At 44.4% G+C, this 25,131-nt stretch overlaps 1 protein-coding gene and 1 long non-coding RNA gene across 5 annotated transcripts in view; one reads left to right on the forward strand and one right to left on the reverse strand.

Annotated features, from left to right (window-relative positions):
• Positions 1-25,131, forward strand: part of LOC142296742 (uncharacterized) — a 247,892-nt gene that overhangs the window by 32,920 nt on the left and 189,841 nt on the right. The window lies entirely within an intron of this gene.
• LEKR1 (leucine, glutamate and lysine rich 1) overlaps positions 1-25,131 on the reverse strand; it is a 310,847-nt gene that overhangs the window by 19,334 nt on the left and 266,382 nt on the right. For all 4 annotated transcript variants that reach the window (XM_075340705.1, XM_075340706.1, XM_075340704.1 and 1 more), the window contains one exon: positions 17,032-17,196. In XM_075340705.1, coding sequence (XP_075196820.1) covers positions 17,032-17,196 — 165 coding nt within the window. The remainder of the gene's footprint in view (positions 1-17,031; positions 17,197-25,131) is intronic.

Consider the following 25,131-nt stretch of genomic DNA (forward strand, 5'->3'; position numbering starts at 1 on the left):
TACAAGTAAAATATATCTTTGTACCGTGTTAGCCAGTAGAGATAAAAAAAATTGTTTAAAAGAACAGAGAGTCCTCAGTGGTTGATACCTTTTAATGGCTAACTGAAAAGATGGTAATAATTGCAAGCTTTCGAGACTACTCAGGTCTCTTCATCAGGCATGGTATAACACAAAATCTGAAGAGTCACATATTTATACACAACAGGACTTAGAATAGTGCAGTAAAAAAAAAAAAAAAAAGAACAAGTTATATGAAACAGAACTATCTCTATGGCAGGGGGCAAACTGTTGTGGGGCCATAAATACTGCTGCAGTTCAGTGTGAAAGTTTGCATTTGGATAAGAAAAATATGTCGCTGTCCAGTTGTGCGCGTTTCTTCAGAAGTGTCTTTACTTCCATAAAGATGCGGTACATTCTGGTATCCTCCATTTTGATACAAGTAAAATATATATTTCACACTGAACTGCAGCAGTATTTATGGCCCCACAACAGTTTGCCCCCTGCCATAGAGATAGTTCTGTTTCATATAACTTGTTCTTTTTTTTTTTTTTACTGCACTATTCTAAGTCCTGTTGTGTATAAATATGTGACTCTTCAGATTTTGTGTTATACCATGCCTGATGAAGAGACCTGAGTAGTCTCGAAAGCTTGCAATTATTACCATCTTTTCAGTTAGCCATTAAAAGGTATCAACCACTGAGGACTCTCTGTTCTTTTAAACAATTTTTTTTAGCTACCCTTTCAAATTTAGAAATCCCGACCACATGGCACACTTTAAAACGAAATAAAATAAGCGACATCCATGATGGTCGTGATTTCGTCCCCTTTCTTGACTTAAAAATGAAATATAAAATTCCCGATACGGATTTTAAAATTGTATTATCTATTAGAGAAACCCTGCGGAATCTACTTAAAGAACTCTTTACCTGAACTTATAGACCCCCTATCCTGTAACCCAACTAACAGTGCAGTCTGGAGTAGTACTAAGGTATATCATCATATAATAAAAGATACCAAATTTGAAAAAAAAAAAAACACTACGAGTATTCTTGCTTGGGAAAAGGAACTTAAGCAACAGATCTCAGAAGAAATGTGACAAGAAAGCTTAAAAGCAACAAACTCTTCTGGTTCTAGTGCGACTCTTCTAGGGACACATACGAAAATACTAATGAGGTGGTACTTTACTCCATCAAGAATTCACGAATTTAACAAAGATATCCCCCCGCTTGCTGGAGGAATTTTGGTGGGATTGGTGACTTAATGCATGTCTTTTGGGGGTGTCCAGCACTAAAGGAACTCTGGTCGGAAGTATCAAAATTAATCAATTACATCAGTCATTCAAACATTGTTCTCACCCCTCAAAAAGCTCTTCTCTCCTTAGAACTAGAACAAATAGATCCCATATACAGACCTATTTAATCATATTTTCATCACTACTAAAAACCTAATTGCAGCCAATTGGAAGAAAATTGACGTCCCCAATATATCACAAATTGTTAAAACTCTCGCCCTTCATGAAAAATATGAAAAACATTATGCTATTACAAATAATTTATTCACCACATATTACAAACGATGGAATCCATGGAACCAATTCCAAGAAGGGATCACGTGAACAAATATTTGTGCATCATAATATACATTTCGTAGGGGTATCTTCTTACAACTCATGAATAAATATGGCCATTTAATTTGTCATCACAGATAAGATCATTTATTTGATCGCATGTAATTTGTATGTATGTTTTAGTTATATTTAATGATTGATTAAGCCTTGTTCTCCCTTAAGCTGGTGTCACACTAAACGACAGCGACAACGACGTCGCTGTTACGTCACCATTTTCGGTGACGTAACAGCGACCTTGTAAGTCGCTGTTATGATCGCTGCTTAGCTGTCAAACACAGCAGAAGCAGCGATCATAAGGTCGCTGTGCTACATGTTCAGAGAGCAGGGAGCCGCGCTTAGCGCTGGCTCCTTGCTCTCCTGCAGCACACATCGGGTTAATTAACCCGATGTGTGCTGCAGCTACATGTCACAGTTCAGAGAGCAGGGAGCCGCGCTTAGCGCTGGCTCCTTGCTCTCCTGCAGCACACATCGGGTTAATTAACCCGATGTGTGCTGCAGCTACATGTCACAGTGCAGAGAGCAGGGAGCCGCGCGCACTGCTTAGCGCTGGCTCCTTGCTCTCCTTGCTACAGTATACATCGGGTTAATTACCCGATGCGTACTGCAGCCACATGTCACAGTGCAGGAGCCGGCACTGGCAGCAAGAGCGGAGGCTGGTAACCAGCGTAAACATCAGGTAACCAGGGAAAGGTCTTCCCTTGGTTACCCGATGTTTACGCTGGTTACAGCTTACCGCAGCTGCCAGTGCCGGCTCCTGATCGCTTCATTTCGTCGCTCTCTCGCTGTCACACACAGCGATGTGTGTGTCACAGCGGGAGAGTGACGACCAAAAAATGAAGCTGGACATTCAGCAACGACCGGCGACCTCACAGCAGGGGCCAGGTCGTTGCTGGATGTCACACACAGCGACAGCGACGGGACGTCGCTGCAACGTCACAGAAAATGGTGACGTAGCAGCGACGTCGTTGTCGTCGTCGTTATGTGTGACACCAGCTTTACCCTCTACACTAATTATTCCTTCCTCATGTCCCTGTTTCCCCAATTAAATTACACGACTTTTCACAGCCCAACCTTCCCTACACCCTTCCCATCCCTATTTTATACCTAGCTCTTAATAGAAGCTTTAAGATATAGAAGTCTCTTCTTATCTATATTGTATTCAATCATATTAAATTTTGAAATAGTATCAAACTCGTCCTCCCCCTTTGCCCTTCTTAATTATTGAAAATAAAAATATTTAAAAACACAAACATCCAATCTCACACACAAACATGCGATCTCACACACAATCAGATCACACACATAATCAGATCACACACACAAACATCGGATCACACACATAAACATCAAATCACACACACATCGGATCGCACACCTACTCCCCACATCCAGCGACACCGATCTCTTCTCACCGGCAGAATCCTCAACAGGACCTGTAGACACACGTGACTTCCTCCCATCATTCCCTGCGTCCGGAAGCGCTGGATGTGATATGATGTGTACGTGTGTGTGAGCACGCGCGAGCATGCGTGCATGTGTGTGTGTGTGCACAAGATCTGCTGTGTGTATATGTGTGTGTGTGCGTCAGCCAGCAGCAGGGGAGGACGGCGTGCAGCACACCTGCGGGGAGCACCCACCGGAGATCACAGGAGGACCTGGGAGCCACAAGAGACGTCTGGGTCTGGCAAGTATGAGCCTCCTGGGAAGTAGGGAAGGGTCTGCTTTTTTGGGGGTAAACTTATCCCCCAATTATGTTTCTCCAACAATAAGACCTCCTCCAAAAATAAGCCCTAGTGGTTTTTTGGGGGGCAAAAAAAAATAAGACAGTGTCCTATTTTTGGAAAAACACAGTGCTACATATAGATAGGTATGCATTAATATGTTTTTATATATATATATATATATATATATATGTGTGTATATATATATATATATATATATATATATATATATATATATATTTGAGCAGGTGGGAAAAAATGTTCTATAGGACAAAGGCCTTGTAAACAAATTTTAGGTAGAGATGTCACTAACCATGACGCTCCTCCGATGGCCTGCTACTTGTTCACATGCTGTATTTAAACCTAGCTTTCCCACACGCCACTCAACTGTCCGCTGCACACTTATGACTTTTTTCTTCGATCTTACCACCAACTTCAAATCTTCATTACCACCTTTCCTAACTGTTAACGTCTGACAAATTTGTGGACCTTCTATTTAGCCCGGTAAATGCAAGTCGAAATGCTTACACACTCTCCTGTCATAGAAAGTTCACTTTTTATAGGAAGGAGGAAGAGGGGATTAGGGAGGACCTTTACAGTTACTGACTAAAGGTCCAGTCACACTAAGCAACTTACCAGCGATCCCAACAACGATAGGGATCGCTGGTAAGTTGCTAGGAGGTTGCTGGTGAGATGTCACACTGCAACGCTCCAGCGATCCCACCAGCAACCTGACCTGGCAGGGATCGCTGGAGCGTGGCTACACAAGTTGCTGGTGAGCTCACCAGCAACCAGTGACAAGCCCCCAGCGCCGCGTGGAAGATGCTGCGCTTGGTAACTAAGGTAAATATCGGGTAACCAACCCGATATTTACCTTGGTTACCACTGCACGGAGCTACACGTGCAGAGAGCAGGGAGCAGCGCACACTGAGCGCTGGCTCCCTGCTCTCCTAGTTACAGCACACATCGGGTTAATTAACCCGATGTGTGCTGCAGCTACATGTGCACAGAGCAGGGAGCAGCGCACACTGCTTAGCGCTGGCTCCCTGCTCTCCTAGTTACAGCACACATCAGGTTAATTTCCCGATGTGTGCTGTAGCTACATGTGCACAGAGCAGGGAGCAGCGCACAATGCATAGCGCTGGCTCCCTGCTCTCCTAGTTACAGCACACATGGGGTTAATTACCCGATGTGTGCTGCAGCTAAATGTGCACAGAGCAAGGAGCAGCGCACACTGCTTAGCGCTGGCTCCTTGCTCTCCTAGTTACAGCACACATCAGGTTAATTACCCGATGTGTGCTGCAGCTAAATGTGCACAGAGCAGGGAGCAGCGCACACTGCTTAGCGCTGGCTCCTTGCTCTCCTAGTTACAGCACACATCAGGTTAATTACCCGATGTGTGCTGCAGCTAAATGTGCACAGAGCAGGGAGCAGCGCACAATGCTTAGCGCTGGCTCCTTGCTCTCCTAGTTACAGCACACATCGGGTTAATTAACCCGATGTGTCCTGCAGCTACATGTGCACAGAGCAGGAGCCGGCACTGACAGTGAGAGCGGCGGAGGCTGGTATCAAAGGTAAATATCGGGTAACCAAGGACAGGGCTTCTTGGTTACCCGATGTTTACATTGGTTACCAGCCTCCGCAGAAGCCGGCTCCTGCTGCCTGCACATTTAGTTGTTGCTGTCTCGCTGTCACACACAGCGATCTGTGCTTCACAGCAGGACAGCAACAACTAAAAAATGGCCCAGGACATTCAGCAACAACCAACGACCTCACAGCAGGGGCCAGGTTGTTGCTGGATGTCACACACAGCAACATCGCTAGCAACGTCACAAAAGTTGTTCGTTAGCAGCGATGTTGCTAGCGATGTTGCTTAGTGTGACGGGGCCTTTAAATAAGGTGATTCTTTAAGCCAAAAATCTATTTATTGCCTTCAAACTACTCCGGATATTTCCTGGTCCTTCAAAATTTGTGAAAGATATCTTCTCTACATTGCAATGGCTGCAAGATTAATCATTCCCATATTTTAGAGGCTGATTTCTTCTCTGATCAGAGTGCAGTGGGCTGATGGACTACATAAAATCAGATGCTTTGAAGGTATGGTAGCAGCAAAAAATCTAAATACCTTTAAGTTCATTCATAATAGCTTCAATGGACAATATTTAGTGCCTTGTCTCATTATCATACCTAGGGAGCATGTGAAAAGTGGGCCTCACATCATACTGGCTGATTTTTCATAGATGATCCTGTAAAAGGATGCATCTATAATTTTGAGCAGGTCTGTAGATACTTAGGTTGACATGCACCTTTTCTTTACCACTATGACTCGTACTGGTTTAGTCTTTTATAGGTTTGTCTGTTTATAGTGTTATTTTTGTTATCTGTCTTATAAAGAAGGCATCTTTCTGTGTGTCCCGTTTGAATTACATATATACTGTTGTGAATGGATAACTACACCTGCCTATGTATTCGTTTTAGCTAATAATCAGTTAATCTAAACTGCTTTCTACCTGTTGTTGAGATACAGAATACATAATCACCGTTCCTTTCAATCACTGGGGTCAGAACCACTGTTCTTGTGATCAGTGGAGTATCAGTGCTTGGACTTCTACCTATCTAGCAATTATCACCAAACCACTGACCTATTTCCTCATTATGTATACAATTATGGGCACTTCCCAGCTTTTTAATTTCCTTGTACAAAGCAGCTCTGGATAGTTCTTGGAATCAGTTCACACATACTGTACTGAATTTATTTTATTGTTCAAGGTTTCGACAAAATAAAAGATTAATAGTGGCCCAGCTCTAAGGCCTGATACAGAAAAGAGGCATTTTTCTCATATGCAAAAAAACTGAGCAATTTTCCTCAGTGCTTCAGATCATCAGATCGCTATCAGTGTTTGGCGGTGTGTTAGATTTTACCATCAGAGTTTAATCAGTGATTGTCTTGATGGATGGCACCCATGTGCAATCAATAACTTGCATGGTCCCAAAGACTTAGCATATTTTTTGTTTTATAAGATGCACCAGATTATAAGACGCATTCCAAATTTAGAAGAGGAAAATAGAAAAAAAATTTTTTAATGTTCCATTGAATTGGACTCCATTGAATTGCCCACGGTTGATGAGACTTGACTTCAAGAAAATGGCCGCGGAGGTGACAAGTGTGCATATAGGACTCAAAGGCCATTTTCTTGAAGTTCATCAGGTCAATCTGCGCACGCGCTGCCTCCAAGGCCATTTTCTTGAAGTCCATCGCATCAATCTGCGCATGCACTGCCTCAGCGGCCATTTTCTTGAAGTCTACTGCGTCAACCGTGGGCGATTCAATGGAGCCTACAGCCTGCTGTCAGATCAATGGTGCCCGCCACATCACCGACCTTCTGTCCTGTGACCCTCCTCAGCTGCACCACTGCAGTGATAAACTCTTCCTCCGAGCCCTCAGTATCGCTAATCATGCCTCCTGTGACCCCTCCACCACCACCGCTCTGATTAGCCATATTGAGATTATAAGACGCATCCACATTTTGCTCCCAGTTTTTGGGGGAAAAAAGTGTGTCTTATAATATGGAAAATATGGTATATGAATGACTTTTATCTGTGTCTCGAATAAAAAATGGACATGTCTCTGTCTTTTGTTGAGGACCACTTGGTTCACAAAAAAAAACAAAAACACAAACATGCCAACAGCCACATAAACTATAATGTGTATATGTTCTATCCGTGAAAACACATATATAAAAAATGGGCATCTGAATGAAACCTTATGAGTGGTGTAAACATATACATGATACAGTGAAATCTTAAGGACAAGAAACATAAGGCTAGATTTATTGGAAAAATGGTCTATAAAGGTATTAAACTTGGATTAAGGAAATAAATAATCTGCATGCTACACTGTATAACACCTGAAGTCATGGCCGAGGTCTTTCATCCAGTTATTTGTGTCTGGACTTATTGTCCCGATAAATAAGTGTTTCGGAAAATCTCAGTTTGAACACTGCAGACTAATATTACTAATCTTCTGAATATAACCTAGACATAGTTGTGAGTCACAAAGACTCGCCAGCATTTCCTCATGTGAAGAATTCTTTAAGAAAATAAATATAATGAAGGTCGTCAGGCAGAAAAGTGCTGGCTTGCTTAATTGTGAAAATGACATATTGTACTTTTATTACAAAAGGTATATAGGGTTACATAAAAATAATTACTGAAAGAAATCCATTCATCACACGGCTGCAGTGCTGAATTATGGACAATGTATTTTTGAAAATACTGAGGTAAAAAACTCACAAAATATTCAATGTGCGCACGTGGCCTCACAAATTTTGTGATCTGCACCATTCCCCAAAGTGAGTGGGAGCTTCACAAATGGTTATTTTGAGCCACTAGAATCATGATTAGAGTACTCAAATTACAGTGAATGGAAGGCCACGTGCACACGTTGAGTATTTGGTGAGTTTTTTACCTCAGTATTTGTAAGCCAAAACTAGGAGTGGATGAAAAATGCAGAAGTGGTGCTCATGTTTCTGTTATACTTTTCCTCTGATTGTTCGACTCCTGGTTTTGGCTTTTGTGTGCACATGGCCTAAGGCTATGTTCCAACGATGAGTATATTGTCATTTTTTTACCTCAGTATTTGTAAGGCAAAACCAGGAGCGGGTAATAAATGCAGAAGTGGTGCTCATGTTTCTGTTATACTTTTCCTCTGATTGTTTCACTCCTGTTTTTGTCTTCCAAACACTGAGGTAAAAAACTCACCAATACTCAACGTATACACATGGCCAAAAGTAGACTGCCAATCTGACAGACAGCATGGATTCATGAAAGATAAGTCGTGTCTAACCAACCTGTTGGGGTTCTATGAGGAGGTAAGTGCAAACCTGGATATTGGTAATGCAGCTGATGTGATTTATTTGGACTTTGCAAAGGCATTTGATACTGTACCACATAATAGTCTTATACTAAAGCTCCAGAAGCAAGGACTAGGGGAAACTATATGCAACTGGGTAAGGAACTGGCTAAAAGATAGAAAACAAAGAGTAGTTATAAATGGTACATTCTCTAAATGGGCTATAGTCAGCAGTAGTGTGCTGCAGAGATCTGTGCTAGGACCAATTCTTTTTAATCTCTTTATTAATGACCTTGTGGATGGGATTGATAGTAAAGTGTCAGTCTTTGCTGATGACACCAAACTATGTAGGATATTAAAAACTGACTTTGATAGTACAATATTACAAAAAGATCTGGATAAAATGTCAGAATGGGCAGATACTTCGCAAATGAGATTTAATGTTGATAAATGTAAAGTAATGCACCTAGGATGGAGTAATCCTATAACTGCGTATACATTAAATGGAAGTAACCTCGGAACTACAGAACAGGAGAAGGACTTGGGTATTCTCATTACAAATAAGCTGAGCAGCAGCACTCAATGTCAAGCAGCAGCTGCAAAAGCAAACAAGATTCTAGGGTGTATATAAAGAGAGATTAGATCCCGTGATCCCAACGTATTGTTACCCCTCTATAAATCACTTGTAAAGCTGGTGTCACACACAGCGACAACGACAACGACGTCGCTGCTACGTCACCATTTTCTGTGACGTTGCAGCGACGTCCCGTCGCTGTCGCTGTGTGTGACATCCAGCAATGACCTGGCCCCTGCTGTGAGGTCGCCGGTCGTTGCTGAATGTCCAGCTTCATTTTTTGGTCGTCACTCTCCCGCTGTGACACACACATCACTGTGTGTGACAGCGAGAGAGCGACGAAATGAAGCGAGCAGGGAGCAGGAGCCGGTGTCTGGCAGCTGCGGTAAGCTGTAACCAGCGTAAACATCGGGTAACCAAGGGAAGACCTTTCCCTGGTTACCCGATATTTACCTTCGTTACCAGCCTCCGCCCTTGCTGCCAGTGACGGCTCCTGCTCTGTGCACATGTGGCTACAGTACACATCGGGTAATTAACCCGATGTATACTGTAGCAAGGAGAGCAAGGAGCCAGCGCTAAGCAGTGTGCGCGGCTCCCTGCTCTCTGCACTGTGACATGTAGCTGCAGTACACATCGGGTTAATTAACCCGATGTGTACTGTACATAGGAGAGCAAGGAGCCAGCGCTAAGCGCGGCTCCCTGCTCTCTGAACATGTAGCACAGCGACGTTATGATCGCTGCTGCGTCGCTGTGGTTGACAGCTAAGCAGCGATCATAACAGCGACTTACAAGGTCGCTGTTACGTCACAGAAAATGGTGACGTAACAGCGACGTCGTTGTCGCTGTCGCTTAGTGTGAACCCAGCTTAAGGCCACATCTGGAATATGGGATCCAGTTTTGGGCTAAACATTTTAAAAAGGACATTCAGAAGTTAGAGTCAGTTCAAAGGCGGGCAACTAGACTACTACAAGGAATGGAAGGCCTCCCATATGATGACAGGTTGAAAAAGTTAGATATGTTTAGCTTAGAAAAAAGACGTCTCAGAGGAGATCTCATTTATATGTATAAATACATGTGTGGTCAATATAAAGGACTGGCACATGACTTATTTCTTCCAAAGACAATACTAAGGACCAGGGGGCACTCACTGCGAGTGGAAGAAAAGCGATTCCAACAGCTTAATAGGAAAGGGTTCTTTACAGTTAGAGCAGTCAGACTGTGGAATGCCCTACCACAAGAGGTAGCAATGGCAGATACTATAACAGCTTTTAAAAAAGGGCTGATTTTTCAGTACACACAACATTGTTGGATATAAATGACTGTGACCAAATGTAGAACTGGTGGAGGAAGGTTGAACTAGATAGACCTAGGTCTTTTTTCAACCTAAGTAACTATGTAACTAGGGTACTTTCACACTTGCGTTGTTTTCCTTCCGTCACAATCCGCCCTTTTGGAAAACAGCGGAATGCTTTAACGGATTCCGCTGTTTCCCATAGACTTTTATGGATGACGGATTGTGCCAAAAGGACCTGCGTTGCTTCCGCCCAGCGGGAGGAACGCAGCATGTAACTTTTTTTGAGCAGCGGAATCCTTAGGATTTCACTGCGAATGCTCTCTCTGGCTCCCTGCACCCGTAACCAAGATAAATATCGGGTAACCAAGCAAAGTGCTTTACCCGATATTTACCCTGGCCACATGTGCAGGGAGCCCGACACTTCCCTGCTCGGCTCCGCCCCCACTACCCTGGAGTGATAGGTCACTCCATATACATACACATAGAGAAAGACCTGTCAGTTGAGGGCAGAGGGCGCAGAGAAGCCACCAAGGATCCGCACCTCCACCAGCTTTTAAGGTATATTTTTCTCTAAAATGCCACAACATTTCAGAGTCAAACGTGTACAGCTGAGATTATACAGCCAGAGTCTGATCGAGCAGCAATGTGTCAGCTGAAATGTTTTCCTTTTAAATGCTCAACTGACTTGTAGGTTTGCTACTTCCAATAGTTGTCACTAGAGTCCTCAAACTCTTTTTCTATGAAGAGGCTTCCATGCACGTGAGAGAATGTCAAAAAATGCAGGCTCACCTGTGCATTTATTGTGCAAGACGTTGTGCATAAATGATGTCGGTAAAGAGAAGGATATGGCAAATTGAATATTAAAACCTGAACCTTTCTAAGAAGATGAGCCACCACTTCATACTTCTGGCTGTGGGTTACTTCACTCTCCCTACTCAAAACAAAGGCACACTCAGCAAAGCCAAGAACGAATGGGTATGGTGAAAGACGGCTGTTGGGGCCACCAGCACTTGGATGACAGCTGACTAGTGTGTATGAGCACCCTTACACTGGTCAATCTATAGACTCAAGATATGAAATCCAGTTCTGTAACTATAGCAATCTACGTTGTTTAAAGAGAGTGCCCCCCTACGGTTGTATCAGAGTTGGCACATAGTATTCATTACCAATAGAGAACTTCAAAAGTATTCAGATACAGCTGTATACAATGTTGAAAAACAGAAAAGATAATGTATTATTTTTATTCATTTACCAGTACTTTCTAAATTTAAAAGGATAAATGCTAAGAAGAAAAGAACAAGCCAGAGGAATGGACTGTGATAGCAACATAAACAAATGTATGAAAACAAGCTGAAATACGGCACGAATGTATACCATTTGGATACATAAAGGATCAGTGATAGGTCCTCAATTGACAGAAAAAAGGTGAAGACAAGTCTGAAGGTCAGTACAGGAACTGACTATAATTCCCACAGCATGGGACACTATCATGCGTACAAAATGACAGGACATGTTAAAAAAGGTTTTCAAGCTTGTTTGACCACAACATGCAGTTAATAAGATATAGAACCAGTGATATATTAAGGGAAATATACAAGCTCAGGAGTAAACTATTAAAACTTTGTTTAATAATGACCGAAAAAGTCAACTAGAAGACGGAAGGATTGAAGCCATAGGAAAGGACTCTGATAGACGCATACACCATTATATTACATTGCTCATTCACAGTGATATCATTCAGTTCAGGAGTGAATACACAATCTGTTCACATCAACTGGCACTGGAAACACATACAACTGTAGAGTCACCATGTCTCCACTGGCTGAATCCCATCTGTTTATGTGCCTTTTTATTTCATGTGCCAGATTTGGCTGCCAATTGTCATATTTACTATACGTGATATAATACAAATAAAAACAGAAGCAAAATGGTATTCTTGATCATACACACAGTGTATCGCCTACACAGATATGTATATACAACATACTCTAGAATGACATCAGATTTGCCAACTCCCATGGATTTTATGGTACAGAAGAAGGAAGTGACCTTTGGACTCAAAGAATTCAGGTAGATCTCCTGCAAAGTCAGGACTCTGCACTGCCACTGTACTGGTACTAGGAATAACATACTACGTTCATATATTTTTGCAATGCAGATTCAATGAAGGATAAAGCAACTATGTGAGGAGTTTTTGTTAAATGCATTTTGTGTATACAGGCCCGATGCAGACCTATGTTCACCAGAGTCTGATACATGATCCAATCTTCCCTTTGCCCCTTGCAAACTTGCATTGCACATTTGCAAAATCTGAATTATACATAGATACATATTTATAGAAATGTGCCTTCATGTATGGCCCTATGTGGGGTTTATAGGCTTGTGATCTAATAGGAGTAAATAACCTACCGTACTTTGACTAGTCTAAACTTCTCTCTCAGAAATAAAACAGATATAAAATACCTGTCACAGGTGCAGAGGTGTGGAAATGTCATTTGCGAGTGTGGCTACGTACTGTTCAAGAACTGGCCAAGTGGGATATGTGGTTCCTAATGCAGTACAGGATCACATTTGAGGATCCCACAATACGCTGCGTGGACTAATTCTGGTTTACATGGTAATTTTACAAGCTAATCAATTATAGTGATGAGTGAGCACTACCATACTCCCGTGCTCGGTACTTGTAACCAGCAATTGGACACTCGGATGGGTGGGACTCGAGTACGGAGCATAATGGAAATCACTGGGGAACTCGAGCATTTTTCCAGAAAATCTTCCAGAAAAATGCTATAGTTCTCCTTTGACTTCCATTATCCTCGGTATAAGAATCGAGCCCATCCAAGCGTCCGACTGCTCGTTATGAGTACCAAGCACCCGGGCATGGTAGTGCTTGATCATCATTTGTTCTCCGGTTTCCGCCCACACTCTAAAGACATACTAATAGGGAATTGAGATTGAGAGCCGCAACGGGGACAGTGATTTCTGTAAAGCGCTGCTGAATTAATGACGCTATATAAAAGTAAAATAAATAAAGGAGTCCAATGTATCAATTTCTGGTCTAACATGGAGCACATTGGCAAAAACAGTGACCTTTCAGCATGCAAGCCTTCTTCAAGCGTTCAGTAACTGATCATTTTGGTGGTGTCTCGGACTCTTGTACACCTTTGATTCCATGACTGGACTACGGTCTCCTTTACTTTCCAGTACATGTGGCATCTATTTTTTTACGGATACCACACATAACCATTAAGAACCGATGATCCTCGTCACATATCCGTGTTTTTATACAGTCTGTGTGAGCCAAGGAAACAAGTCCAATTTTTTTCGGCAGCATGGATGATAAGGGTGACTATAAGTTTATGCGTCAGTGAAAAACATGTACAGCTTACGGAATGGCATCTGTGTGTTGTCTGTGTGCGGCACGTATTTAACATTGCAAAGTATAGGAGTTGCTTAATTTATTCTACCCTGGAGAAAAACGTTTTGCACACAGATGACACACGGATGACACACTGTGGGAAAACACTGATAGAAAAGACTGATGACACCGGTACCGATTCTTCACATACATTTTTTATACGCACCTATGAAGGGGGTTTAAGATGGAGTTTACCTCCAATACAGTGTGCCACCCTTGGAAAATGGGCACATAACACCCACTTTTTTAAAAAAGCTAAAGGTCTCACTGCATTATAGTAAATAATCTAAGATGTCAGAGATGAATTTAACAAGAAGCTTGTTAAATACTTGCAATTACAACCAGCAGAACTATAAATGCAGCTCCGGGTTATACAGGTTGTAACTGCTCTAGACTCCACTGAAAGAAGTCAAGGATCAATTGATTAAAATGGGTGTCATGTAATTCCATATTTCAGTGCTATGGGAAAAATATGCAAGTCTGGAGGGCTGTTTTAGTGAATAGGGTTGTCCTTATGGGACATGCCCTTTTCATAAACTGATAAATGTGCTTATGTCAGGGTCTGCAAAAAGCAGAATCACAACGGGAAACGTTCCCAGATTAATGAGTTTTAAGTCTGAGCATGTGTTCAGTAAACTTTTCTCCACATTTCAGTTTACCTGAGGCCCTCATCTTATTTGCTCTCCACTTTATTTATTGCTTCCTTTCAGTTATATTAGGCAACAAACAGATGTTCATCCAGAACCCCAACATTAGGGTAACTGTACAACTATCCCATCGACACGACTGACATAACTGATTGTTACACAGAAAACTATTACATATATTTGTACACTAGTAATTTGACAAAGTAATTATTTTTTTTTACATTTGATGGTATGTAAAAACATCTTTTCTTTTAAAGTAAACGACTGATATTAAAATACTTCACAGGTTTCCTAAACCTTTAATACTATATATTCAGATATGGAGTAGAGATGAGCGGACCAGTGGATGTCTGGGTTTACCAGGTTCAGCCTAACTTTAGATAAAAGTTTGGTCCGTACCCAGACTTGACCTGAACTTGTTCCCGAACCCCATGTAAGTCAATGAGGACCCGAACTAACGAGCTTGACTTGAATAATGCATATAATGGAAGTCAATGATTGTGCAGTTTGGCTCTCGGACCACATACAGCTAACCATAAACAGAGCATTTCCAGGGGAGGGAGGGTTTGGGTTTTTTACATGTGACGCCCCTGACTATCTCAGGGTGTCACAGGGGACTGCATCCTCTCTTTTTTTGATGCAGGACCTACTCCCCATGGTTCCGCGTTCCTGAAAACTGGTATCACTCCCATCAGCACCACAAATCCCAACCACACCTTACATCATGACCTGTCAGACACACCAGTGAGTTGGTCTAGCTGGAAAAGGGCCACCCACCTAGGGGTCAGGCAGACTGGTGGGAGGGAAGGAAGAGAGTTCATTGTTAGCCCTCAGAGAGTGAAGAGCTGGGGAGTTGTAGCTCCCTGTGTGACCTTGGTTGGGTCGCAGACGGTGGTCTGGGACCAGAAGAGTTGGAGACCCAGTCGCAGGGTATTGGGAGAGAGTGCCCAGACTAAATGGGGCTTTGCACGCAACGACATCGCTAACGAGATGTCGTTGAGGTCACGGAATTAATTCGTGACGCACATCTGGCCTCGTTAGCGACATCGTTGCGTGTGACATGTACGAGCGACTGCTAACGATGTAAAATATTCACCAAATCTTTGATTGTTGGCATGTCGTCCATTTCCCAAATGTCGTTGCTGCTTTTGGACGCAGGTTGTTCGTCGTTCCTAAGGCAGCACACATCGCTACATGTGACACCGCAGGAACTACGAACAGCACCGTACCTGTGTCCTCCGGCAACGAGGTGTCTTTCATGTGGCTGCTCTCCGCCCCTCCGCTTCTATTGGATGCCTGCTGTGTGATGTCGCTGTGACGCCACACGAACTGCTCTCTTAGAAAAGAGGCTGTTCGCCGGCCACAGCGACGTCGCTGGGAAGGTAAGTCCGTGTGACGGGTACTAGTGATATTGTGCGCCACGGGCAGCAATTTGCCCGTGATGGACAAACGACGGGGGCGGGTGCGATCGGCAGCGACATCACTAGCGATGTCGCTGTGTGTAAAGTGGCCTTTAGTCTTGGAGGACGGTCGGCAGCGGAAAGTCCAGTAACCGGACCAGTACCGAGCACGGCGGGGTACAGGACTCTAGATCGGGGAGTAGCTTCACGCAACCTGATAATTAACCTGTGGAGGATAGTCTCTTTATGCACTTTCCCCAAGAGCTCAGAGATCGAAGGCATCAACACAACGAGGGGGATAGGGTTTTCCAGCATATGCAACCCACTGAAATCCCAAGTGTCAGCCATCGAGAGCACAGCTCCACCAAATATAGGGAGCGGGACCCTGACAGCTTCAGGTCGAAGGGTCACAAGTACACTTAAATTTGTGCATGGAGGCAGGCTCCAGCCACTAAAGTGATACCAGTGGGAGCAGTCACCTGCACGGGCTCCCCAGAGTGGCAGCGGTACTCAGACTTGGTTTACTCCTGTGTGTGTCTGCTTTACTGGCTGTATCATCACCATCACAATCTGAGTGAGTACGTTGTCCTCCCAACACCTGGCCTGCCCACATCACCTCCACCAACCCTCCTGAGCCCCGGGGCCTTCCCTACCCGTGGAGATATCACCATCTGGCTGCCCCGCTCCATCCGCCCCGGGTACTCCCATCGGCAGCGGCGGTATTCCCCTTACCACAAACCATGGATGGCGTTACGGAATATCCCTTGTAAATATTCCCACCCTTTTAATTGAGAGGCCGCTGAACCCGGGGTCCGGGGACTCTCGAGCCACAGCAAACCCTGGATCCGAGCAGTCCGCCTGCTCCAGGGGCGGCACATACATACAGCATCCAAAAATGTTGTTCCCCCCCCCCCCCTCCCAGTGTGAGCCATTCAGAGACTGCAAGCGGCTTTCACTGGGCCGTGCTCCGAGCATTCCTGGGCACAGCAATGCTTTATCAAATGGTTAGCATACGTACAGTACTTGAACTCAGACACCGACTTTATTAAATAGTCCGTGGTTGGTGCAAACCCTGAACTTTACAGTTTGGGCTTGCTCATCCCTAGAAGAGAGTTTTAGACCTAAAGACCTAAGTTCATCCTGGGTAGTTTTTTTTTAACCTACTTCCATTCTGATCATGCATCATTCGAGAATCACCAATGCATTCTGGGATGCTGAAACGGGACATCATCAGGGGGCAGATGCTGAGGTCACTGAGACAGCCACTGTCCTCGCACTCAATTGATGTCTCATCTATGACGCTTGTGTCATAGGCTGGGCAAGTCTCTACTCTGCTGAGCATATGTTGGTTATCAGTTTCAATGTATGCTCAGTGCAAGCTCTCTTGTCAATATGCTATATTCTTTTCATTGCACAGTGACAGTGCATTCCCTCGCAGGCAGCAAACACTGGTAGATGTTACTTCAAAGACCTGAATCACATAGACAGCAGCACTAACCTTTGCTTCTAGAGCCTCGTTCTTGGTTTGAAAATTCTTTAACATATCCTCATGTTTTTGTCTTTCAATCTCCAATTCCAAATTTGCCTCCTCGCGAAGTTGTTTGTTGGTTTCCTCAATCTTTAATAAATATTTTTGGCGCTCATTTTCCAATTCAATCTGCATCTTTAAAGAGAAAGGAAAGCATGTGCTGACAGGTATTAAATAAGTCTTTTAAAGTTAATGCATTTCTTTTATTTTCACAGCTTGCTATCATGACCACATGCAGGTTATAATAATTTCATGCTATATTATCCTATTATAGCACTGACCCAAATCCTGAATTTTTGCCCCTGGAATTTGCCCACAATTTGTTTACTTGACACAGCTCTAATGTCTACATAGGGCTCCTCTACTTCATCTCCCTCAGTGTAGTTTCCTTATATCATATTAATATGCAGTGTAGACATTATATAGACATTTACCTGTGTTAGCTCAGAAGGAGAATATATGTACAATAGATGTAAATAGATGTAAATTTATGGTCAGAAGTCAATTTGCATTTTAACAATAACATTAATTTTGCAAAATGAACTATCAAATACTAGCAATACAAGTAATTGTTGGCACATGTAGGTTTAATATTACATTTCTGTGGATACTGTATGAAATGATAACTGAAAAGAAAGGGTCTTATCCGGGATGAGAGGAGTGGGATATCTTGTATCTGCTCATCTCGATAGGTAGAAATAGGCCTGAAATGATGCAACTTGATAGAAATCCACTGTATTCTATTCAGTTGCATCATTTCACCCTACCGACAGCAGTACAGAAAAAACACTAGGACTTGGATACTGCATGAGAAAGATTGGTAATATGGTCATCTGCATGGTCCTCAATCCTCAAAACCACATAAAGGGGAAAAAAAAGCTAGTGTTTCCATAAAAGCAACAATTATGTTATATCCACCCAATCCACCAAAACCAAACAATTCCTGAATGGGATTCCTGTGTTAGACTCAATTCTTTATTATGTTGGAACAGTCAAGATTTGGGATCTAGGACCAAGTTTAAACAAAACAACACTTGAAGCCTAATCCATGCACCGGTCTAGATTACCTTCAGACTAGAGCTAGTCACTGGCATCAAGCGGAGGGGAGCGCTATCAAACAACTTATTTTTCTACTATATACTATGTGTTGGAATTGGAGAAAAATACTCTTGGTGGGATAATCTTATCTAATGGTTTAGGCTATGTGCCCACGGGACTTTGCACCTGTGGATTTTGCCGCAGAAAACCTGCGGAGTTATCTGGATTTTCTAGATAAATCCGCAGGTTTTAGCAAGTACAGACACTCCCCATGTTATCCTATGGGACATGGGAAGTGCTGTGTCCGTGCTGCGGTATGTGCGGCTGCGGGATATGCTGCGAATGTCCCGCAGCCGTGGCACGTAACTGCATGTCAATTATTTCTGCTGAAATACCTGCGGAATTCCCGACCCTCCCCTATGGAGATACAGGACGGGATTTTCGAAGGTAAGTCGCACGAATGTCCGCAGGTTTACCGCAGATATTTCGCTGGAATCCGGCAGCAATGTATAGCTGCGGGAAACCTGCGGACGTACCTGCGGATATATCCGCGGGTACAGAGTCCCGTGGGCACATAGCCTAATAGTCAATCTTCACTCAGTAGCTACATTAAAACTTTTACTGGACAAACAAAATAATAGCTATCAGTCTTCTGTCAGCATCTGAGAATCTGATTCTTGAGAAACAACCATTAAAAGGGGTTTTCCTACTAACAAAGTTAAAATGAAAAGTTCATTTGAATCAATAGATCTTAGAACAAGAATAATTTACACAATTGGATGTGTTTAAAAAATATGTTCCTGTGCTGAGATAATCTTTTATATATGTGTCCCTGCTTTGTACTGTGTAACGGATGTGTGTGACCATACAGGGACATGGTTTGATCATACCATATCTCCTAGGCTGGGGAGGAAGTAAAAATGTATAGAGACATTTCAGAAATGGATCACAGCTAATTCTTCTTGTGAGGTAAAGCATTTTCCAGCCTGTTTTTTTTTTAAATGTTTTACCGCAAAGAAAGAATAATTTGCAATCCCTGTGCTGTCCTGTCTGTTTACTCTTTTGCGTCCTCCCCTGCCTGGGAGCTGTGGTAAGATCAGACCATGTCCCTGTACATTCAGACACGGCCATTACTCAATACATAGCAGGGCCACATTTATAAGATTAACTCATCACAGAAAGGTTTTTTTAAGCACATCCATTTGTGGAAATTATTATTATTTCAAGATCTATTGATTAAAGGGTAGTTTACACACAACGATATCGCTAACGATATATCGTCGGGGTCACGGTATTTGTGACGCATATCCGGCGCTGTTAGCGATATCGTTGTGTGTGCCTTAAAGGAGCGACGATCAACGATCGCAAAAACGTCAAAAAACGTTAATCGTTGACACGTCGCTCCTTTTCATAATATCGTTGGTGGTGCATGCCGCTGGTTGTTCGTCATTCCTGCGGCATCACACATTGCTATGTGTGACACCGCAGGAACGACGAACATCTCCTTACCTGCCTCCACCGGCAATGAGGAAGGAAGGAGGTGGGCGGCATGTTCCAGCCGCTCATCTCTGCCACTCCGCCTCTATTGGGTGACCGCTTAGTGACGTCGCTGTGACGCCGCTTGAACCACCCTCTTAGAAAGTCGCTAGGCAGGTAAGTACATGTGACGGGTGTAACCGTTGTTGTGACGCACAACCGACGGGGACAGGTATGCTCACCAGCGATATCAATAGCGATATCACAGTGTGTAAAGTGCCCTTAAGAGCAAATTTAAAATGAACTTTGCTTGTGGGAAAACTCCTTTAAGGCCACACTTCCTTTTGTTACTGTAGGTCATAACAACCCATTAGAGAAAATTAAATTGGGCACATCTACTTAAAATTAGCATTTTATACGCTAGACCACAGGCTAAAATGTGACAAATGTTTTGTGCAAAAATATTTGACTTTTTGACAACACAGCTGTGGCCCATGGTCTTCATCAATGCCCTTTATGAGACAGGAGCCAACATAATTACTAAAGTTTCTCTGTTGCCGAATTTCTATTTCTATACTTATTTTGTAACATCTTGTACATGCATTATGAATATTTTGTAACATTTTGTACATATAATTTTTTATGTTTTTGAAGTTCAATAGATGGACATAAAACACCAGACCTTACCAAAAGCATGTTAAAAAAAGCCACAAACAAAAAAACACAACATAAAAGACAACTGAATCATTTTCTATGGACATTATAATAACATCTGACCTTAAAGGGAACCTGTCAGCAGAAATGTCCCCTAAAACCTAACAGATTCCCCCTCTGCAGCTCCTGGGCTGCATTCTATAAAGGTCCCTGTTATGATTGTGCCCACTTTCTGACCGAAAAAAAGTGTTTATAAAGTTGTACCTTTTTGGCTTCTGATTCTGTAAATCTGTCACGGGGACGGGCTGCCTGATGGCCGTTATTCTGCCCCCTGGTCCTGTATGCCGCCCCCATCGCTGATTTCAATACTTCTGGACGCCGCCCACTGCTCCAGCCATCCCCGCGCATGCCCAGTGCCCATCTCTCAGGGATGAGCACTGTGCCCAGCGTCACCGCTAGTGACGTGCACGCAGGGTTAAGATTATGGGCGGTGCTGTGATGTTTATTCCTAAGCAACCGCCCATAATCGCGGGACCGCGCTTTCCCCCTCGGCCTGCTTCTTTCTGCGCAAGCGCGCTGCTGCTGACCTCACTTCGCCTCCTTCCCATCTTGCCCCGAGGCAGGAAGCAGAAGCAGGCCGAGGGGGAAAGCGCGGTCCCGCGATTATGGGCGGTTGCTTAGGAATAAACATCACAGCACCGCCCATAATCTTAACCCTGCGTGCACGTCACTAGCGGTGACGCTGGGCACAGTGCTCATCCCCGAGAGATGGGCACTGGGCATGCGCGGGGATGGCTGGAGCAGTGGGCGGCGTCCAGAAGTATTGAAATCAGCGATGGGGGCGGCATACAGGACCAGGGGGCAGAATAACGGCCATCAGGCAGCCCGCCCCCGTGACAGATTTACAGAATCAGAAGCCAAAAAGGTACAACTTTATAAACACTTTTTTTCGGTCAGAAAGTGGGCACAATCATAACAGGGACCTTTATAGAATGCAGCCCAGGAGCTGCAGAGGGGGAATCTGTTAGGTTTTAGGGGACATTTCTGCTGACAGGTTCCCTTTAATAGTAGATGTTGAAAAATGACGATGACAAAAAAGAGTGCCCTATCCCAGTGATTACAACTTTTATCTCTTAAGCCAGCTTTACACCTTACAATTAGGTGTGCGATCTCGTATGCGATGTGACACGCCCAGGTCGCATATGCGATCTAATGAGATTGCACGTAGGTCGTTCATTTGCTGTCACATGAGCGTTAGTAGTCTATGTTAAATTGATCAATTTTGTGTGCGATCCTTTAGATCATGTGTTCTGTGACGTATGCATTGGGCACCCTTTTTTTTATTTATTGACTTGCCAAGCGTGTGTAATGTGTAGGGATGCGTTTTTACTATGTCATCTGCCGTTCAGCTCTGCTACATGGCCGCTGACAGCAGCCACAGACAGCCATGCAGCAGAGCTGAATGGCAGATGACAGCAGACACAGACAGAGCCGCACTGTCAGAATGAACTCGGGTGAACTTCACCCGACTTCATTGTCATGCTGCGGCTCTGTCTGTGTCGCGTCCCGATTAGCGGTCACCAGTGAAGACTCACCGGTGACCGCTAATCTCCTGAGTAAGTGAATTGAGCAGCCCTCTCTCATATACTCACCGATCCCCGATCCCCGGCGCTGCACGGCGTTCACACTGCTCCGGCGGCTTTTACTGTTTTGAAAAAGCCGGCCGCCCATTAAACAATCTCGTATTCCCTGCTTTCCCCACCCACCGGCACCTATGATTGGTTACAGTGAGACACGCCCCCCAGGCTGAGTGACAGGTGTCACACTGCACCCAATCACAGCAGCCGGTGGGCGTGTCTATACTGTGTAGTGAAATAAATAATTAAATAATTAAAAAAAACGGCGTGCGGTTCCCCCCAATTTTAAAACCAGCCAGATAAAGCCATACGGCTGAAGGCTGGTATTCTCAGGATGGGGAGCTCCACGTTATGGGGAGCCCCCCAGCCTAACAATATCAGCCAACAGCCGCCCAGAATTGCCGCATACATTATATGCGACAGTTCTGGGACAGTACCCGGCTCTTCCCGATTTACCCTGATGCGTTGGCAAATCGGGGTAATAAGGAGTTATTGGCAGCCCATAGCTGCCAATAAGTCCTAGATTAATCATGTCAGGCGTCTATGAGACACCTTCCATGATTAATCTGTAAATTACAGTAAATAAACACACGCCCGAAAAAATCCTTTATTGGAAATAAAAAACACACACACATTCCCTGGTTCACCACTTTAATCAGCCCCAAAAAGCCCTCCTTGTCCGGCGTACTCCAGGATGGTCCAGCGTCGCATCCAGCGCTGCTGCATGGAGGTGACCGGAGCTGCAGCAGACACAACCGCTCCGGTCACCTCCACGCAGGTAATGAAGACAGCCGCGCGATCAGCTGATCTGTCACTGAGGTTACCCGCTGTCACTGGATCCAGCGGTGGCCGCGGGTAACCTCAGTGACAGATCAGCTGATCGCGCTACTCACCTCAGTTGCTGACTGGAGCTGACCGGAGCGGCGGTGAGTAGCGCGATCAGCTGATCTGTCACTGAGGTTACCCGCGGCCACCGCTGGATCCAGTGACAGCGGGTAACCTCAGTGACAGATCATCTGATCGCGCGGCTGTCTTCATTACCTGCGTGGAGGTGACCGGAGCGGCTGTGTCTGCTGCAGCTCCGGTCACCTCCATGCAGCAGCGCTGGATGCGACGCTGGACCATCCTGGAGTACGCCGGACAAGGAGGGCTTTTTGGGGCTGATTTAAGTGGTGAACCAGGGAATGTGTGTGTGTTTTTTATTTCCAATAAAGGATTTTTTCGGGCGTGTGTTTATTTACTGTAATTTACAGATTAATCATGGAAGGTGTCTCATAGACGCCTGACATGATTAATCTAGGACTTATTGGCAGCTATGGGCTGCCAATAACTCCTTATTACCCCGATTTGCCAACGCATCAGGGTAAATCGGGAAGAGCCGGGTACTGTCCCAGAACTGTCGCATATAATGTATGCGGCAATTCTGGGCGGCTGGTGGCTGATATTGTTAGGCTGGGGGGCTCCCCATAACGTGGAGCTCCCCATCCTGAGAATACCAGCCTTCAGCCGTATGGCTTTATCTGGCTGGTTTTAAAATTGGGGGGAACCGCACGCCGTTTTTTTTAATTATTTAATTATTTATTTCACTACACAGTATAGACACGCCCACCGGCTGCTGTGATTGGGTGCAGTGTGACACCTGTCACTCAGCGTGGGGGCGTGTCTCACTGTAACCAATCATAGGCGCCGGTGGGCGGGGAAAGCAGGGAATACGAGATTGTTTAATGGGCGACCGGCTTTTTCAAAACAGTAAAAGCCGCCGGAGCAGTGTGAACGCCGTGCAGCACCGGGGATCGGTGAGTATATGAGAGAGGGGGTAAGAGGGATAGACTGACATGGACAGAGAGAGAGGGACAGAGATAGTGACGGACTGACAGAGATTAGTGCATGACAGACATTGTGAGGCGCTTCAGAACGCAGCTTTTCAGCTGCGCTCTGAAGCAGACCTTTTTTAAGCTGCGGTGCAGAGCGCACACCTGCGCACATAGCCTCAGACATCACAATCGTATGATGGATGTCACACGTTACAATTGACTAGTTTCGTACTACTAAACGTCCAATGTATGAGGAATAAACGACGTGTATGCGATCACCGTATTTTCGTTCAATATCGATCGCATGTAGGTTTCACACGCAAATACATCACGAACGATGCCGGATGTGCGTCACTTACAACTTGACCCCGACGACGGATTGAAAGATTTATTGAAGTGTGTAAAGCAGGCTTTAGAGTATATGATCAGTATCTCCAAGTGGTTTCTGGAATATGTTCTATCAAAAATGTGCCACATCTCTATAATATCGTAGAGTGAACTTGGCTTTTTAAATACCAAATGCAACATTATAATTATAAACTTTCCTTTCGTCTTTCTTTGCAATACAAGTTAAAGCTCAATGTGCAATGTCATGCCGTGAAGCTTCTTTCAGAAGAAAAAAAAGAGGAAAAACAAGTATCTGTTTCCAAAGCTAAACAAACGTTGGGGAATATTTCTCAAGCTAAATTGAATTTTAACATAATTTTGCAAAAAACAAATAAACAAACATGGTGCCGAGCTCACAATAGCTATTTTAGTTTATTGCAAAGGTGCTGAATGGAGTTCAGGTGAGGGCTTTGTGTAGCTGACCAACCATGCTTCTATGGACCGTGTACACTGGGGCACAGTCGTAAGGAACAGAAAAGGTTCTTCCCCAAACTGGTGCCACAAAGCTGGGGGCTACAATTGTCCACAAGGTCTTCTACACTGAAGTATTAAGATTTCCAATCACTGAAACTAAAGGGTCTGGGTCAAAGGGTTGTTAAAATAGCAGCCGGTTCCCAGAACCGGCAAGAAACAGCTCTGGCGATCCGGTTCCCTGTATGCATTTGTGCTAGTGTCTCTTTAAGACACTAGCACAAATGAATGCCCGTACCTCCGCGCCGCACTTCCTGGTTCAGTAGAGCCTGTCGGCTCCCTGACCCGGCGTGCAGTGACGTGATGACGCTGCAGAGGTGACGGCAGTGAGAGGAGGGAGCTCCTCCTCCTGCCGTCTGTCAGCGTCAGCGTGCAGAGAGCCGCGGAGGAGGACGGGAGACACAGGAGAGGCTGCAGGTAAGCGCTCAGTGAGGCGACGATGCAGGGAGAGGGGCTGCATAAGAGGGGAGCGCTATATGGGGAGAGGGGCCGCATAAGAGGGGAGCGCTATATGGGGAGAGGGGCCACATAAGAAGGGAGCACTATATGGGGAGAGGGGCCGCATAAGAGGGGAGCACTATATGGGGAGAGGG

The sequence above is a fragment of the Anomaloglossus baeobatrachus genome, chromosome 3 (genome assembly GCF_048569485.1).
Source record: "Anomaloglossus baeobatrachus isolate aAnoBae1 chromosome 3, aAnoBae1.hap1, whole genome shotgun sequence".
Classification (NCBI taxonomy): domain Eukaryota; kingdom Metazoa; phylum Chordata; class Amphibia; order Anura; family Aromobatidae; genus Anomaloglossus; species Anomaloglossus baeobatrachus.